The 20,012-nt window shown below is 42.2% G+C and overlaps 1 protein-coding gene across 2 annotated transcripts in view; it reads left to right on the forward strand.

The window, feature by feature from the left end:
* The window catches only part of LOC116043691 (probable phospholipid-transporting ATPase IIA), a 45,564-nt gene extending 25,909 nt beyond the window's left edge, over window positions 1-19,655 (forward strand). Inside the window, exons 18-29 of one of the 2 annotated variants that reach the window (XR_004898917.1) lie at window positions 1,788-1,958; window positions 3,302-3,400; window positions 5,763-5,852; window positions 6,112-6,256; window positions 6,771-6,835; window positions 9,545-9,700; window positions 12,341-12,405; window positions 12,641-12,749; window positions 12,855-12,912; window positions 14,587-14,790; window positions 17,762-18,062; window positions 18,104-19,655. Coding sequence is in view for 1 of the 2 variants with exons in the window: in XM_031290561.2 (XP_031146421.1) it covers window positions 1,788-1,958; window positions 3,302-3,400; window positions 5,763-5,852; window positions 6,112-6,256; window positions 6,771-6,835; window positions 9,545-9,700; window positions 12,341-12,405; window positions 12,641-12,749; window positions 12,855-12,912; window positions 14,587-14,790; window positions 17,762-17,898 (1,299 nt within the window). In the remaining variant the exon portion in view is untranslated. Of the gene's footprint in view, window positions 1-1,787; window positions 1,959-3,301; window positions 3,401-5,762; window positions 5,853-6,111; window positions 6,257-6,770; window positions 6,836-9,544; window positions 9,701-12,340; window positions 12,406-12,640; window positions 12,750-12,854; window positions 12,913-14,586; window positions 14,791-17,761 lie in introns of both variants that reach the window. The other variant, XM_031290561.2, reaches the window with a different exon arrangement.
* The last annotated feature ends 357 nt before the right edge of the window (window positions 19,656-20,012 follow it).

Consider the following 20,012-nt stretch of genomic DNA (forward strand, 5'->3'; position numbering starts at 1 on the left):
AGCTGGTATCACAGCAATATCAACTGTTTGTGATCTGCTGCAGCCTTGTTAGAGACGTTCTGATGCCGATACCAGTATCGGAAAAGCCTCCGATACCGCCTAAAACGCTGGTATCGGTATCAGCAATTACTGGAGTTTATACACCGATCGGATACCACGTAATTTAGCCCAGAAGAAAATCTACTTTAAAGTAGTTGATTTATGTTATTTTTCCATTATGACTGAGTGTCAAAGTGGATAATAAAAGAACGTTCTGTGGCGTTTTATTGTTTGTGTTTGTTCATGTTTCACAAAAAGTTTAACATGAGCCAGGCCATACAACAATGATAGCAATCATATCACATCCATACAGGGTTAATAGTATACAGCTGTTAAAACATAATACAACATATGACACACTGGTATCGGATCGGTACTCAGTATCGGCCGATACACAAGTTCAGGTATCGGAATCGGTATCGGGAAGCAAAAAACTGTTATCGGACTATCTCTAACCCGTATGTTGTCAGCAGATCTTTGAGGTCCTCTGCTGAAAAACTAAAGGTGATAGAGCCTTTGAACCAGTCGCTCGCTTTGCCTCATGATTTAAGAGCGGCAGCCTTTGTTGATGTTGTTTTTTTTTTTTGAAGATTATTTTTTTGGGGGCTTTTCCCTTTATTAGATAGTGACAGTGGATAGACAGGAAAGGTGGGAGAGAGATGGGGCATGACACGCAGCAAAGGGCCGCTGGTCAGATTCGAACCCAGGCCGCTGCAAAGGACTCAGCCTACATGGGGCGCACGCTCTTACTGGGTGAGCTAGAGGCTGCCTCGTGTTGTTTTTTAAAAGCAGCCAAAGACCCATCTTTTTATTCAGGTGCTCGATTAGCCACATTGTTGACTGTATAACTATGTATTTTTATGTTCCTTGCCTTTGTGATTTATTGTGATTTTTCTTCATTGGGTATTGGTGGGTTTTAATGTATTCATTTATTTGGCCTGTGACTCTGTCTGTGATAAGTGCTGTATGAATAAAATAAAATAAACTAGATATCTGTTATGCTCAGATTACACTCAAAATACACACAAATGCAGTTTTATGCAGACATGTTTGGTATTTCTAAATGTCAAAGTGCATTGCTGGGTAATCTGAAACTCTGACCCCCCCCCCCCCCCATCCCTCCAGTCCATGCACCCCACCCTCCCACGCACCCACCCCACTCATTGTCTGAGCAGGGCAGGGCTGTGTCCCCTGCAGTCTTCAGCCCCAGGCCCATAACTGAAGTGTATAATTGTGTGTGAGCAGAGCTGGTGGGCAGCAGTGAGTCACCGACTGAGTCACACACAGAGTTTGTCTTCCTGTATGAGTCACACTCAAATAGTTTTTGCTTTATCTCACTCACACATTGCCCTAGAGCTGGAACGCTGGAGATGGGCGTTAACCAATTGATCATGTCTGCTCTGTATTTGTAAAGCTTTCTGAAACATTAGTAACTTAAAGGGCTGCTTGCAGGCAAACACCTGAAAGTTTATATTTAAACTTTGATATCTAATATGGAAGTTTGCTGTGCACGTTGAATGGCATGTATTCGTGCTGCACACAGTTTAATCTAGGTCGCAAAAAGGAATCTTCATGTATGCACCCTGTGTGAACCATCCCTGTTTCCAGTGTTTGTCATGACTTCCATTTTTCTCCTTCTATCCCTGGCTGTTTTGCTTCTTTACTCTTGCAGTGGTTCTGCTTTATTTAGTCTAATTTTTGTATCTTCTCCCACTCAAAATATTCCCCGTCCCTGTCCTGCTCCCCAGGCCCGGTACGTCCAGGCCAAGCTCAGCGTCCATGACCGCTCTCTGAAGGTGGCCACAGTGATTGAGAGTCTGGAGATGGAGATGGAGCTGCTGTGTCTGACTGGGGTGGAAGACCAGCTCCAGACAGATGTCAGGCCAACCCTGGAGATCCTCCGCAACGCAGGCATCAAGGTCTAGGGGGGGGGGCGGAACTTATAGCTCACAGTAGCAACAAACTAAGAAAACAAAACAAAGAGACAAGACAAGTACATATGTTTTTCATATCTGCCAACATGAACAAGCCTCATCCAAGGGCCTCCCTTAAGTATAAATACCAAGGTTATAGTGAATTCGATTGAATTATAAGGACATCTTTAAGTGGTTTTGGTTGGCACACTTCCGATGGTTGATGTGAAATATTTCACTACATTTCAATGGAAATGAGCATTTGGTTTTGTGCAAGGGAACCAGAAAGCAGTCACTGTGGTAAAAGTTGGGCTGATAGTCACCTTCTTAATAAGGGTTGGTTTGAGTTATTTGTCTGTGGGTTTCTGCCTCCCTCCACAGCACAGTGAATGAAAATGTAATTTCAGCTGCTCACAGCATTTAAAACAATATATTATTCAAAAAACTTCAATAGCTGTATCCTCACAGAAAATGTGTTCCTGTAACTCTTGATAAACCACAGAACATGCTGCCAACCATCTTCATAGGGACTATTTCTTCCGTAGAAAGTAGTTCCATTGAAAACTAGTTTTTAAATGCTGTGAGCAGCAGAAATGCATTATGTTCATCTGATTGGAGGCAGAACTCTCTGAGATAAATATCTCACGACAAATAAAACCCCAATCCACAGTTAGGAAATCTTTCTTTTTCAACTCTCTGCTATAACCTTCTATAAGCAACATCCAAAACCCTCTGTTAAAGGAGAAGTCTGAGAACGAATTTGGATACTGTGATACCAATCTATGTGATGACTGGTGTTTGTCGTCTGTTTGAAGCACAAGAACTACAATAAAGTAATGTAATGTTTGATCGTAAGATAAGTTCACAAGTTCACTCAGTGATTAGACTCTTTGAGCCCTAGAATTTAGCTTTTGTTAAGCGATATAACAGAGAGATTATGAACATTTCAGTGGAATTTCTCTTCAAACATTTGTGCATCATAGGAATTTTGAGATCCTTTTTTTACCACGACTAAGATGAGACAATGATGAGACGGCACTGATGTCATTAAATGCTAACTGTGACGAGATCAAATCTTATGTGAAACAAATTTGACTAAAATTACAAAAAAACTGAAATGTTCAATATAATCTGATGACTTTTTGACACAGGACTAAGGCAAAAATGAAAACAGCTGACGAAATGAAGAGAGAACAAATTTTGACTAAAATTGGACTAAAGCACTGTGAGTTGTGTTGAGTTTGAGGGTAAAAATGACTAAAATGTGAGTAAGAACTAATCTAAATCTAAAACGGCTGCCAAATGTAACACTGTCCTACGCTACGTGTTACTCTCTGGTTTCCTTGTAGGTTTGGATGCTGACAGGAGACAAGCTTGAAACGGCCACATGCACCGCTAAGAACGCCCATCTGATCACCCGCAACCAGGACATCCATATCTTCAGACCCGTAAGTGCAGGACAGGGATCCCTCTTCCTCTTACATGGATATGAAGTGGGTAATTGTTGTTTTTTTAGTACCGCGGGGTTCATCCCAGTTCAAGGCAGCATTGACAGTTTCCTGACTCCCTCGACCCGCGGGCATCCATCCTCTGCGCGACCAAGGCCCATTAGCTTAGTGGTCACACAGCCCCACACAGCTACGCATGCAGGCCGAGCCAGCATACACAGCTGAATAAATCAGCTCCCACCAGCCAAAGCATCCAAGCTGCTGTCAGTGAGAACAAACAGGCCTTCGCTCAAACACAGAGCTGAGAATCCAGCTGAACCACTCCCGGAGGGATCATGCAGAGGGCTCACTTCCTAATTTGTTTTGCAGGTTTTGGGCTCTTTTTCTCCGGCTTTGATAGTCCCCCTTTAGCCTTCGCCTGTGGAAGCACGCCAGAGCAGAAGGAGCGCCTGCCATATAGGAAGGTTACAACTTGCGCACAACCGCGGTTACTGGAAGAGAATAACAATGGTTGGCACGGCTTGAAAACCTCTGTCCCAGTGGACGGGTGGGGGAGGGGGGGGGGGGGGGGGGGGGGGGAGTGCTGACTGGGCCTGCAACACATACATCTGGATTAGTTTCCTGGTGGCCACCAATGGCCTGATCTGGATTGACGTATGAATGGTCAGCAGCTGAAGGATATTCATACCAGAGCAGAACTCCTGTTGACAGATTAACACCGTGCCTTGTCAGGGCTGCATTTCTGGAGACTTTTTTAAGTCTATATTTGAACCTGACACAATTTGTTAGGAACCCTTGCTTTTATAGTACAGTATACAGTATTTTCCTCACTTCCACATATGTAAAGAGCACTAAATAAACATTTCATAAATGGTTTATAACACACTCTAGTTATACACAGATCTAAGGACATAAATGTCTTTAAACCATAGACTGTAAAAATAAGATTTCAACATGTATATACTGTAAATATATTTTTTATTTCGAACCATCAACAGCATGTTGTAAAAACAAAAACTAAAAAACACAAACGTAGACAACTCAATCAGAATTTAAAAAAGGATATGTTTGAGAAGGAGCAGGCGGACGCATAATGCTCATGAAATCCTGCCCCTTCTTCACAATATCATATTATTACAAAACCAAAAAGTAATTTTAGGTCATACAATAACTTACACAACATACAACAACACTTACCATTTATTCCTATGTTTAGGTCTCTTCCTTTCTATATTGGTCAAGTATTGTTTTCTTGAATCTGTTTTTGAACTGTATAATGTTATGATGATATGATGTTGTTTGATTTCATTGTTCCATTCCATAAGGCCACCCCACAAACTGAAATACACATGCACATACACATACACCAGCCTCCACTTCCAGGTGCCCAACTTACAGGCGTTATAGTTGTTGATAAATTAAATTAATAAACACTAATATTTGCTTACAACTGATGATTATATCATGTTATAGATTTACAAAATTCTGTTATTCGAACTTTCCAGGCAAATGCTAATCATACACTCACAGAATTTCTGCTTGTTTTACACATAAGTATATTTTTCCCGATGTAATGCATCAGAATATCAGTTCCATCATTTTATTTGTGATTTTGCCTACATTTCCTATATATTGATAATAAGGATTCACTGACTTAGATAACGGAAAGACGTTAACCGTTATTACATTATAATTCATCATAATTACTTCCATTTTCTGTTCTGTTGAGCTAAACATTTAACTGAGGTTGATGCAATGTAACAACGCTAGTATAATTATAAGTATATAATGACAATATAATTGAAATATGCACATACTTCATGTATGAACATCTCCATACCTACCGTGAATCATTTTGTGACTTTGCGGGGGGGAAAAACGAACCGAGGCAAAGGCATTAGTAAAATCTATATAGAAATAGAGAAACATTTAAAGTTACATATAGTTACTTTAAGATGAATTGTCTTTCAGTTAAAGTCCCAGTCTCATGTTAATCCCAACGAGTTCCATGCATTGAGTCACGGTGCGCAGATCAGAATCGCTATTGGGAGAGAAAAGGTCTGATCGCTGCATCCCCCAATTGATATGGAAAAAAAAACGACTCAGTTTAATATTGTGATGTTTATTTCAGTCGTATCATCCAGCCTTATCAGTTATTTATTTTGTTGGTTGGATGTTTGGCAGGTATTTGGTTTGCTCTAACGTTTACCCGTCATTGCAGCTGGAGGGGAACAGGCTGCCATTCTTAAAAGCTATCGGTCTGATAACAATCAGGATGCAAAGGCTGACAGGTTGTCATCCTTGATAAGTTTTTGTTGTGTGTTTGTGCGTGCTTTATCAATGCGGTTTACCATTGCCATAGGTGACAACACGAGGGGAAGCCCACCTGGAGCTCAACGCTTTCAGGAGAAAACACGACTGCGCGCTCGTGATATCAGGGGACTCGCTTGAGGTAAACTCAAAATGCATCCCCCTCCCCCCCCGCTGACTCCTCTCTCCTTATGAAACGCTGTGAAACTATGAAATGTTTGCTGTGTGATGCATGATATTGTCGCTGCCACGGAAGCATCTCTGGAAGTGGTATCTGTGGTTTGAGTCACTTTCTAAAAAGCGTTAAACTGTAAGTTGAAGTTTTTGAGATCCCCAGCTGAAATCAGATATATGCGGTGGCCTAGGTTGCTCACCCGTCCGTTCTGGTCGCTCTCTTGCAGGTCTGTCTGAAATACTACGAGTACGAGTTCATGGAGCTTGCATGCCAGTGTCCCGCTGTGGTTTGCTGCCGGTGTACCCCCACTCAGAAAGCTCAGATAGTCCGACTGCTGCAAGAGCGCACAGGAAAACTCACCTGCGCTGTAGGTGAGTCAAAAATAGAAACTGTCCAACATCTTTTTCACGGGGGGGGGGGGGTTTCAATTGTATAGCTTTCAGCTTAGCTTTTTTAAATGTGGGTTTTTTAACATTTAACAAACTTCTTTCCCTTCTCCACGTCCTCCTCAAAATATATTTATCTGTTGCAGCCACTCACTTGTACTCATTTTACCAGCACTCACAGTATGAGCATTGATAAAAACAAGAATTAATAATGTGATTGTATTATTTCATTGGAAAGATTTTTTATATATATATATATATATATATATATTTATATCATGTTTTTCACCCAGCCCCTTTACCTCCCTCATTATCTGGCGAATTCCAAACTTCCAGACATGTTATTTTCCTGTCTGTCTGCAGCTCTGATCTCTTAATCGAACCAAATTAAGGGAGTATCTTGTGAAATACATACACATAATACTCTCACTGGCACAGTCTGTATTGGTGAGTCACTGATGTGAATCCTGACACCTCCGTGGCTTTTGTTTTCTCTTAGGGGATGGAGGAAACGATGTCAGCATGATCCAGGAAGCCGACTGTGGCGTGGGAGTGGAGGGAAAAGTAAGACTCTCTCCGTCTCATCGCCTATCACATTGACGTGCTGCTCTCACAGATTTTTACTTTGCGTTTCCTGTCAAGATCTCTCTCACGTTCAGAGACATGCAGAGAGACATGCACGACAGATGATTCCTCTTTTATGAGGATCCATTGTCTGAGTGGAGGAAACAAAGATGACAGGATGCTTTTGTGCTTAAGTAAAAGTAAGAGTTGCTGATCAGCCCGTCTCTTCTTCCTCTCATGGTTCTCTCTGTAAATTCTCCGCCCAGATGGCTAGTTTGCTCAGACATGGACCCCATACATGTGTCAGCAATGGTTCTTGGAGTAAATTTGAATTGAATTTTTGTACGCCTTTTTTGGGAAATTCACTTTTTCCCTTTCTTACTTAGAGTTAGTTGTTGGTCAAAGATAGCAGCCAGTTATCTTAGCTTAGCATAACGATCGCTTGGGTCTATGCAAGGGTAACACAATCTGCCTACCAGCACCCTACAAACTCAATGTTATATCTTTGTGTAATTCTGTACAAAAACACCTGCACTGTAAAAACATCAATTTCAGAATCAGAATACTTTATTGATCCCCTCAGGGAAATTGTTCACTTGCAGTTGCTCACAGTCAGATTCAAGTTAAAAATAGGAAGTAAGAAAAGAGCGAGTCAATAAGTGTTTAAAAGTAACATAGCCACAGCGCAAGAAATTTAAAAAAAAGTTAAGGGGAGGTAAAGTGAGATTAGGTTAAAAAATTGTACAAATGCTATAGTAGTGCAGTGTCAACATACTGTAAATAGATCAAAAGTACAGTGTGACCATAAGCAGCAGCAGGAGGGGGAGAGAAAAAGTCACAAACATAAAAAATCCACAGAGCCTGGAGCACATTGGACAAGGCTAGGTGATAGCTGCTAAAAGTAAAATGTCATTAAAGCAAAGCATTATTTGTTTACTTGTATTAATCAGAGCATTCACAAAAATCACTCAAAATCAGCAGGGGGAGGCGCTTGGAAACAGCAGCTTTTTTTCTCGTCGTCGAGGAGGGGGGGTCGCGAACACCAACCTCATTATTCTGGGGGGTCACGACTCGAAAAGGTTGAAAACCACTGCTCTAAGTTGTATAGTTTGATGGCCACAGGCAGGAACAACCTAGCCTGGTCCTACCAGACTCTGGTACATTTCATTTGTACAGAGAGTCTGGCCTCTCTCCATTGACAAGTGTTAACTTCCTTGAAGGCGGGTACTCTGTTGAAGTTTAAAACTATTGGATCTGCCCAGAGCCACTCTGGATCTGCCATAACCAATCGCTCGTTTGGTCGTGACGTCGGCTTAGCATCGCTAGCGTTCGCCTTAGCTAACTCCTTCACCACGGAGCGAGCTGGAAAATCTAACTTTTCCCGAACCCCGTGGGGAGGAGGGCCACAACATCATGGCCACCAACAAAACTCAGCAAAGATTGTTCTTACTCGGGCTTTAACTTCTGGATATTCGGCAGCGTTGCCACAACTGCACGAAATGGCTTCGCTCGCATCTTTCTCCACCGCCATTACGGAACTCACCGAAGGTTACCGAACCTCAACGTCATCGTTCTCTGCCACTCCCTCTGTTCGCTGATTGGACCGGTAAAAATTTGACCGGAGAAAACCCAAGAATATTCCGCAAACCCAGACGTAGTACTGTAGGAAAATGAAAATTGAGCGGAAGTACGTAGGAGGGCGGAGCCAGGCTAGGAACAACCTTCTGCGGCACTTTGTGGTGCATCGTGGGTGTCTGAGTCTCTCACTGAAGGTGCTCCTCAGACTGACCAATGTGTTGTGGAGTGGGTGGGAGGAGTTGTCCAGGATGGAATGTATTTTGGACAGCATCCTCCTTAAGGAGTCCAGCTCCACCCCAACAACAACACTGGCCTTGCCAATCAGTTTGTCTTGTACATTTTTGGTTTTACCAGGGGTTTTTGTGCAGAACTACGTATACACTACAGAGTTTTGTAAGTTTATATGACAGTAAACGGAATTTCTTTGGGTTTTTGATTGTTGGACAAAACAAGCAGTTTGAATATATCGACTGGGGCTTTGGAAAATGTGTGATGTCTGACAGAACAAACCAATTATTCAACTAATAGTGGAATATAACTGGAGACCATCTTGCGATGGTATCACACAAGGCGCAACACCAAATAGAGCCAGGGGCGTAAAGTGGGGGCCCCATCCTTCCCTACCTTCTACCTCCCTACTTCTGGCGCTCTTGCTCAGACCACACCTATCTTCTAAATCAGCCTTCATTTTGATCTCAACTACACACCTGTAAGACTGCTTCTTGCACGGTTGTGACGCTATCGTGGTGACAAAATCTGGCCACAGACAGTTAAATACCAAGCAAAGTACTTACAACCGCCTCTGTGGTAGTCGCCGCTACAGTATGTTGACGACCATATTCTGCCATGATGGCACACACACAATCAGACTCACAAGGTGACAACAACAGCAGCATCGCTGCCGTGGAAATTTGAATTTCAAATGGCATATTCAAAGTTTTTGTATTTTCATGAGTGCCATGTCTGCAGGGAGTATTTGTCCACCATCTGTCTGATTTTTGTGTTTTCATATAACCGAGCTGTATATCTGTCACTGTGTGCTCATAATAAGAACCCAAAAGCCTACTTTCAGGTCAGCCCAGACATGTCGTAGCTCGTCTTCACAGCCTTGTTTGCTGTGTGTTTTGACAGGAAGGAAAGCAGGCCTCGCTGGCCGCTGACTTCTCCGTGACTCAGTTCAAACATTTAGGTCGTCTCCTCATGGTCCACGGGCGGAACAGCTACAAAAGGTCTGCAGCCCTCAGCCAGTTCGTCATCCACAGGAGCCTGTGCATCAGCACCATGCAGGTAGAGTGCAACTGAAACATGGTTTTTAGGTTTAGGTTCATCATTCAATTTAATTCAAATGTATTTCTAGTGTCAAATCACAACAGGAGTTATCTCAGGATACTGTACTTTACAGATATAGAGTAGGTCTAGACCACACTATAATTTACAAAGACCCAACCATTTCCCCCAATTTCCCCCCAAGAGCAAGCATTTGGTGGGACAGTGGCGAGGAAAAACTTCCTTTTTTCATGCAGAAACCTCGGAATCAAATGAGATAATACATCACATACTAAGTGTATCTGAGCATCACAAAAATCATGTTTTTCCATGAATTGTTCTTCATTTTAAAATGAAGTTATCATTAAATGATCAATTAGTGCCTCAAACTAACTAATTATCATCATAAAAACTGAGTCTGCAGCAGTCATTCACATAAAATTATACGAATAGCAATAATTTTGCAGGTCCGTTTTAAATTGATGTAGAGTAAACAAAACGGTTGTTCTATTCACTGAATAGGATGCATTACTATAAATCTAGATAATATAGTCCAGAGTCTGAATTAACAGTAAATCCTATATTCATACGAGCACAAAATGAGGCTTGAGATTTGATTGCATTCAGTCATCAATTTACTTTTTCTGTTCTGTATAAACCATGTTTGTTTCTAAGATATCAAACCTTAGATGCTTCAATCACTTGTAATTTGAATCTAAACTACTCTAACAGACACTCAATGCAGTGTAACATTTTGAACATTTTGAAATTTCAAACGGAAAGAAATTGCAATCAGTTTTTCTTTTTTCCCCTTTCCATGAGTCCCAGACTGCTCACCTGGGAAATAATCTTAAAATAAAGTGAAATGCTTGCAAACCATAGACTGTATCATATTAATGGACAAAGCATCCGGTTCAGCGAAGTGCCGCAAATGCAGAAACACCTGCATTCTATCTGAATTCCAGCAGGGGGCGACACGTGCGGTTGCAAAAGGAGGTCGGTTTCTGTAGAAGTCTATGACAAAGTGACCCACTTCTCACTTGATTTATTACCTCAGTAAACATTTTCATAATGAGTTTATGGTCTCAATCGCTAGTGTTAAGTCTTCTGCAGTACAGAATGATGTTCGTTTTTTGAATTATGGTCTCGTTGATTGTAAAATCGACGACAAAGCAGGGGGGGGGTTTTGTGGCGTGGCTATGATGTGATTGACAATTTGCGGCCTGTCTTGTATGTAATATAACTATGGGACAAAGATATATTTAAAACGTAGCAAAGCTAAATCTTACCTCGAATTATGTAGGCTAGCTTTCAGCAGCAGTTGCATCCAGATTGCTAATGAAAGTGTGTAACGTAACGTAGTGTAAGCAGCGTTGCCAACTCTCAGCTAATGTCACAGTCAAATACCGGCCAACAGTCTATGGCTCCTCCCTCACGTCTAAAATCGTCACATCCGCAACCAAGATGGCTGCGCCCGTAACGGCAAACTCCACGACTCATAGCAGATCTCCACAAACCAATGGGTGACGTCACACATGCTCTGTCCATCAATATTATACAGTCAATGTTGTAAACACATTGATGTCAGTGATGTTGAATTGATTTAGTGATCTGTACAGTACATTTAGTTAACAGTGAAATGTGTGCTAATATGAGATGGCTGTATACTGAAGACTGAGCATGTGATTTAGTGTTTTGCTCCTTGTATGTAAAGACAGCATGTTATGTTTAAAAGAGGGAATTTAGCAAGTCAGTTTGACGGGGAACTGAAGCCGGTATCTCTGCTCTCTGCAAAGCCACCAGACTCCTTTTGACAAAAAAGTCATTTTACCTCAAACTAACCCTTTAAAACAAAAAAACTGGGCGCGTGACAACCGCCATCTGCTATAGGTAATACTCTGACTATGGCTAAGTACCTCATACAACCCCACTTCAAAAGAATCTGAACTATCCCTTTAAAGTTCAGGCAGGGAGATATGGGTGTTGTTCATCCACAACACCTAACATCTAAATGTGAGGAGGGAATGATTGGGTTTGGAGGCAGTGAGAAGGTTCAGGGGTGGTCATGGAAGGGTGGGGTGCACGATGACTCAGAGGAGTCGGCTTGTGGTGCCCTTCTGAGCCGGCCCCCACACACACACCCGACATTGTCCCCAGTCCAGTTCCCATGTCCCGGTCCGACCTCAGCCCCCGCCATGCAGGGACATCCCATGACTCACTTCATCATGGACTTTGGGGTTTTAGGGAGGCCCTCCTTCACATGTCTCACATTAACACCAACCACAGCCGCAGCTGTGACCTGTCTGGTTTGGGCCCGCCAGGATGGCAGGCTGACTAGTCGACAGGTTAATATGGGTAATATTCATACGTTCAAGACACGTGCTAGAATTAGTCAGTGAAGTTTAATTTTCTTCGGCAGTAGCACTGCAATAGAATTATTATTAAGGTGTTGCATTTTATGTGTGGGATTAAGCCCATTGATTAGTCAAAGTGTGGTTATTTGTGTGGCCAGATTCATGCTGTCTCTTTCATTTCCTGTCATTTCTCTGATGTAAATTGACTTTTGAAAGTGAGCATTTGGAAAGTGATGCTCCATGTGAGTATTGAGATGAAAAGAAGACTGACTGACTTTGTCTTTTCTTCGTTTTTGCGTTTCCCTAGGCGGTCTTCTCCTCTGTTTTCTACTTTGCTTCAGTCCCACTCTACCAAGGATTCCTAATTATTGGGTGAGATACACACTTTGTATGGCTATGACTTATCAAGTGAGCATTTGGCTGCCTTGTCTCCCTGGCATTTCCTCTGTGTTAAAGCACTGTTGAAATGTGAGAAGGGGAAAATATGAAAGTCTTGACCGGACTGATGCAATTCACTGCTGAGTCTAACCATGAAATGTGCCATTTTATCTGGATATAATAATATAATATTCCTCACACTGAGGACACATGCATTTGTCTGTTTCAGCTACTCCACTATCTACACCATGTTCCCTGTCTTCTCCCTGGTGTTGGACAAAGATGTTAAGTCAGAGGTTGCCATGTTATACCCGGAATTATACAAAGACCTCTTGAAGGTATTTCATGATTGATAACACACTAACTGCCACAGTGCAGCCAAATATAACACACAGAAACATATGGAAAATGGTAAATATGATGTGTTGTCTTTCTTTCCACAGGGCCGACCGCTATCTTTCAAGACATTTCTAATATGGGTCCTAATAAGTATCTATCAAGGTGAGGAAGAGTTTGCAAAAACTGCTGATAATCACAGTCAATAACTGCAGCCGTTGGAGAGAGATACACTCATAACCAAAATAAATCACAGTACACGGTGTTGCGCACACAGTGCTAACATACTGAATCATAGAGGCATCCCTTAACTGTACAGTATATATATATACAAGTCAGCAGTCATTATATTGGAGCATTCAAACAGTATTTCAGACCACTTGGCGGTCAAGGCATCGGATCAGGCACCAGTGTAAAGATTGGACAGACAGACAAATCAAACCCTGACATACAAGGAAGGTATCTTACTCCGCTTCGTGACACTGACACATAGGGCTGGGTACCGAACTTCTGTACTCTTTAGGCACTGACCAAATTGCCCCCAAAGTATTGAAGAATGCCTTGACATTCAGTACCATATTTCAATACCTAAGGACTAAATCTCATCAGCGTCAGTGAGCCATTAAGCATGCAGAATGCTTCTACCAAGGTCTAATCATGCTGGTGATTGGCTGTCTAGCGTTACACGTTGAGGAGGCATGCAGGAAAAACTCTACGTTAATCACAGAAATGAGGCTCACAGGTAATTTTTTTTTTAAAGATAATTATTTGGGGCATTTTAGGCCTTTAATTCCACAGGACAGATGAAGACATGAAAGGGGAGAGAGAAGGGGAATGACACGCAGCAAAGGGCCGCAGGTCAGAGTCGAACCTGTGGCCGCTGCGTCGTGGAGTAAACCTCTATATATGTGCGCCTGCTCTACCAACTGAACTAACCCGGCCACACAGGTGTTGTATTTTGAGAGGCTTGACTACAGTGTGCTTCACATAGTTGTAAAGGAGCATAATGCAAAATGTAATTTGTGTAATGTAATATCTTATCTAGAGGCATACTAAGCCATGTTCCAAAACCATTTGTCTATTCTTGTAAAAACATAAATGTTGAATTGAATTGGCTGGTGTTTAGATACTGTATATTTTTAAGTAATGGGGCCTGGTTTCCAAAACGACTGCTCTGTACGTTGGTATCGCCTATTTGTTCAAGGAGATTAAATACTTTCAGATACAAGACTTCTTCCATGAGATCAGTTCACTATAACACGGTTGCAAACAAGGAAACATTTAATCTGGGGGAAAGGTGGAGTACGATCCTGTGTGGGGACCTTGATAATTTTTTGAAAACAGAAAAAGTGAATCACATTCTTTATGAAGCCACAAATTCCGTTAAAGGTAGTCAATAACTGAATACATCAGTAAATATGTTTGCAAGTTATTGAAATGGAGGCAAAAAAAAAACAGACCTTTTGATTTTTGGACTTTACAAATCATGATAAAATAAATTGAAACGTCATTCGTTTTAATCCTCTGTGTTTTTCAGCGCCTTTTTGTTATTTTTTTTGTCTGGGCACTAGAACCGGTTCAAACTTGGAATCGTTTCAAAAATTACAAAATTATGGAATTGTGTCTTTATTGGAATCATTTCGAATCTGATCATCGGTTCCAATTTTCCAAATTCCTCCATAGTTCTGATCCTGCAGGATAGCATTTTAAATTACTTTTGACGCTCAAGCCTCTTTTTCAGACCAAACGTTGTTCATGGATTACATGCTTAAATGTTGCCTTCAATTATTGTGAAGCGTTGGTCTCGTTCTCAGATTGTGCCCTTTTTTAACTCCACAGGGAGCATCATCATGTACGGGGCGTTGCTGCTCTTCGAGTCCGAGTTCGTCCATATCGTTGCCATTTCCTTCACCTCTCTGATCCTGACGGAGCTGCTGATGGTGGCCCTCACCATCCAGACGTGGCACTGGCTCATGATAGTGGGCGAGCTCCTGAGCCTGGCCTGCTACGTCGCCTCGCTCGTCTTCCTGCACGAGTTCATTGGTGAGCGAGCACAAACACACGCACATAAACTCATCTTTCACCCACACAGAAGGTGACGCTGAGCCTGTAGCAGTGCTATTTCATTGAGACAAGAAAACAAATGCAGTCTGCATTCATTTCACTGCAGCCTGATTGATGTTATTGTGCTTTTGCCGACCTTGAAATGGTGCGTCAGCATTCAGCAGTGCTGTGGACCTGCTTATTCGTATTATGCCTCTGGGGTGCAATTAGCTGCGGTATGCTGGATATGAGGAAGGCTAAAGGTGAGCGCATTTGCAAAGTGTCCTCGCGTGGACGCAGCTCAGGCATGCCGTAGTATCAAAGGGGAAATGCCAACAGTCCTGTTAGTTTCCTGTAGACTGATACGCTTCATGTGTTTATCTCAGTAAAGGTGTGTGTGGTAGAAACAGTGGCCACAAAATGAATACTCACCCTAGTGTTTGATCGAAAGACTCATGGCCATTAGAAGACTGAAACACAGGGCGCACTCACACTTGGCCAAGTTGCCTTCAACCGTGCCCGAGCATGATTGTCCCCCCGCCTTCCCGCTGGCCTGCACTCACACTGCAATAAAACATTCAGGGCCAGAGCACGCTCACGTCATTACATAGCGGGACTCGCTGACTACAATGCCCGTTCATCTGTAAGGTAAGAACCAGACCCGGGCACGTTCAGCGTTCACGCTGATGCGTACCGTGCCCGAGACCAATCGAACTGTGCCCTGTGCCCACGGTATTGGGCATGGTACGGCGTGCCCAGGCACGGTATGGAGTGATCACACTAGTCAAACAAACCAGACGTTGGGGTCAAACGTGCTCGGGCACAGTTTAACTGGGCCTAAGTGTGAGTACGCCCATAAACAACTTTTATAGCAGATGGTTGGTGCTTGCATTACTCCATTACAGCCTGCATGTTACAGCCAGGCTATTGGACAAACAAAAATAAGCCAATTTTAGTTGTGCCATATTAAGACTTCTGACATATACAATACCCTAACCAAGAGCTTTTCAAGCCTTTATTTTCAGCTTTATGTGGGGTGTGGAGTTGTATTTTCAGCCTACAACCTCGACCACTGAGGATCATGACTGGCATGTGGTCGAGTGTACCCTTTTTTGGACACTTTTCCTCCCTCTTGAAGTCGGACTGGAATAGATTTTGAAGGCTATTCTTCTGTTGCATGTGCAGATCACACAGTTAATTGGACATTTTACAACGTTTTTGTTTATTTGCCGTTGTTTGTTCGAAACTGTGGGCTTTTCCCAATTCCCAAATTTGTACCTCCTTGACTCACCTCGGGGCTCTTCCTCGACTCCTCGGGTCAGATCTCCTGTGGGCGGGACTAAGACACGAGGAGGAGAGGAATCGGGGATGCACAAACTGGGGAATGGGAAAGGCCCTGTAAAGGTTTATTTTTCAGAGAGAGGTATATGCCAATGTTCTAAAAACGACGAAAAGTTAGTTATTGCAGTTTGGACGAGCAACAGTTGGAGCTCTGACACAGCAATTCTTGTGTCAACATTCTTACTCCTTTTCTGAGTCATAACTCAGTAAAATCTGAACACACAGACACATATTTTTACTTTCCAATGTCTGTATAAACATCCATAAATCTGCTTCATAGAAAAAAAGACACTCATTATAGCCCCAGAACCTTGCTGATAATCATCATGGTTTTTTGATCCAGTGGACACCATTGGTACACTGCAAACAGGAACTGCTAATAACTACTTTGGCATACTTTCAATGGTGCCACAAAAAAAACAACGTACAGCTAATTCACGGTCTCTGTAGTCTATATCGACGACGTTTCATTTCCGGGATTGTTCAGGTGCCGCCGGAAATTCCGCCGGATGTAAATCCAGACAGCTAGCTAGACTATCTGTCCAATCTGAGTTTTCCGTTGTACGACTAAAACAGCTTTTGAATGTACACTCGTTCCACCAAAACAAGTTCCTTCCCGAGGCTATTTTGCAGAGGCACCATGGCTCCGTCCGGCGCTTAGCACCGGCCAAGACGATTGTGATTGGTTTAAAAGAAATGCCAATAAACCAGAGCACGTTTCTCTCCCATCCCGGAATGATGTGTGGACTAGCCAGACCTTCCTCCGCAGCGCTGTAGAGGAAGGTCTGGCAATACAAGACCTCTCCATGGCAACATTATACTTCCTGTTATAGCCAAGGAACCTATCTTTTAAAGGTTCCTTGTTTACAGCCCCCAAAAGTGACAGGTTGGGCAGTTGTCTCTATATTGTTTGAGGGGTGTCCACAGTGTCATACCAAACCTTTACATGACTTGTTATATTTAACAAGATATTGCAGTCGCTCCAGAAAAACGTGATTGCGCGATCATATAATTCAGTGCATAATCAGCCAAAGTCCGCATATTTATGCGGGGGCCGCATTTTTTCAAATACGCCGCACTTTCGCTGCATAAATTGCCGATTTCCGCGCAAAATATGCGGGGCTTGCATGATTTCATAATCCCCGCATTTTTGTTGCAAAAAAGTCACCTATATCTCAGCAGAAAGTTGAAAAATGTTGCGTTCACTTCACACAAGAGCAGCCATTTTCCCCTGTTGCCATGGGAACGTTAAGAAGTGACGTAATTACGCGACGTGAACATCATCGAAAAGCTGCAAACCCCGCGATGAAGCCATGATGAAACCGCAGTTTTTGCAAGTTCCTGCAATTTTTGCAAGTTCCCGCATATTCCATCGCATTTTTTGATGAAAACATGCCGCATTATCAAGGATTGTTGCCCGCAACAATCACAAAAAAACTCCGCATTTTTCTGGAAGGACTGATATTGAGTTGCGCTACAGATACATGATAAAACTGTCGACCGTCAAAAGAAATTGTCCCAAAAAAAAAAAAAAAACTTTTTCCACTAAGAACTGTTAAATGATGCTAGGTAATGTATGTGTCTGTATCCTACAATCCCATTCTGATCTTTGCCTCTTCGTCCACGCCAGACGTATACTTCATCACCACGGTATCGTTCCTGTGGAAGGTGACTGTCATCACGCTGGTGAGCTGTCTGCCTCTGTACATCCTCAAGTACCTCCGCAGACGCTTCTCCCCGCCCAGCTACTCCAAGCTGACCACTTAAAAGACTGAGAAGGAGACTGTTGGGGAAACAGAAAGGCGCCCCTGTCTTCATCCAGCAGAGCCTGCGCTTCGACCAGAGGAGTCAAACATGGATTCATCCCCTTTAATTTGTTCTGAAAAGTAACACGCGGAAATGCGAAAGACGGACAACTTTGTCAGGGACAGGTTGCTTTACTGAGAAGGGAGAGTTTGTGTTTAAAAGCAGCGTTGCTTGCTACACGTGTTTTGATGCAAAGACTAACTGATGATTTCTCTATGTGGAGAAACACCTGCAGTGAATTGTAGGTTGGTAGTTAGTTAAACCGAGCATAAAAAAAGTGTCCTGAACAGAAATGTAAATATGTCATGTATAAACACGCTGCTATTTAGCCTAGTATGTGATCAATTAAGGAACAGAATCAGTTCAGTAAATTATGCAGATCCGGTTTGTTTTATAATGTCAAAAAAAAAAAATCATATCAAGGAAAGTAACTGGAAAAGTTGGATGTCTCTCACTCGGCTCTGTAGATGTGTCATTTTGGGGCTGGAAATACATTTTCTCCAATTTCCAGTTCCATCTGAAATTAGTCAAAGCGTTAACATTGTTAGACACTGAAATAGCCGTAGCATTCTCACTCAGGACTTGATTCACACTCTACTCAAACTGATTTCGAAAATTGGAGTTTAAGAATTACAGTATAGGGCGGAAAAAAAAAAAAAAAAAAAAAGTTTACTGGCTAGAGTAGACTTTGCATAAAACACACGTATGCAAGTTTGTGTATTTGTTTGTGCGTCACGGCGATGGTCCAGCCCGACGCAGCGGAGGTGGTGTGGTGGTTTATTTTAGCATGACCCCGTGGTGTCTGGTATTAAATCCGTCTTTGTTTTCTTGGTACGGACGTCGAGGTTGTTAGTGTTTGTGGAGCGCGGTCGAAACAGCCACAAAAGGACTGTTGGTTTATTTGGAGTCCAAACCTTCCGCCGGGGCTGCCGACAGCCCCTCATGTGGCCAGCACCAGACCACGCTTTTCATCCAGCATTGCATGATGACTCACTGTAACAGTGACCTAAAGCCATAAGTGAAAATACCCCCCTGCGACCCGAGTTTAGCTGCCCCCTTTCATGTGGTCTATTCCATGCCCCCCCTCATTGCTCACTTCTGCTAACCTCCACAGTTCAGTTGGGATAGAAGAAAAAAGGGATCAAATCTCCCCTTCAGTGAAAATCCAATGTGAACATAGTACTGCACATTGAGAGAAAGAACAGATATGATACCACAGCTCACATTTCAATTCGCTGGTGGAGATACTGTAAATAATCACCAACTAACAGAATAACATGGCTACACTCTTTCTCTCACTTATTTCAAATGACTTTGGAAAAAGGATTTCAATTTAGTTGTAAAACTTGAATTAACTTTTCTTATATGACTTGATTAATCTTAATGTGTCAAACCAGGTGTCCTAAGTAATAATTTCTCTCATATGTTCAACTCCATTGTTAATCCCTACTGAATTCAGTACGCTGTTTGCACAGAATTTTGTTTTGTACAACCGATCAAGTCTATTTTTTATGTCGTAATAGAATCGCAAAAAAAAACATTTGGCTAAAATGATTTAGTTGCTTGTTTTTTTATTATTATTATTATTATTATTATTATTATTTATTAACATGTGTTATTTTATGGTGTTGATTGCACTGAAATGAGCAAAACAAAAAGGGAGAATTGTGTTGATGTCAATGTTGTGATGATGATTAATAAATCTCATGTTTTCTATTCTTGTGCCATTTTTCATTTTCCATACATACCAATTTAACAGGGCTTCATGTCCAAACAGCTCAAAGCCTGAGACTGTGGGCCTCTCCTCAGACAACGCTTGGAAAAAAGGCGCTTTTTTAAAATATTTTTCTTATTGTCAACAAATCTCCACCAAAATGTGTTATTCTGTCTCAATACTTTCCGATTTTCCATACCCTGTCTGTAGCGCCCGGCGCCAAGCCCATTCATTCGTTGAAGAGGAAACTCTTTAAGAGCAGGTTAAACATATACACTTTTATTTATTAAAACATTACTCAAACAGGAGCAAATAGTACATTTGTTGTGGACTTTTTTTCACCTGCAGAGTTATCCACATT

The sequence above is a fragment of the Sander lucioperca genome, chromosome 12 (assembly GCF_008315115.2).
Source record: "Sander lucioperca isolate FBNREF2018 chromosome 12, SLUC_FBN_1.2, whole genome shotgun sequence".
Classification (NCBI taxonomy): domain Eukaryota; kingdom Metazoa; phylum Chordata; class Actinopteri; order Perciformes; family Percidae; genus Sander; species Sander lucioperca.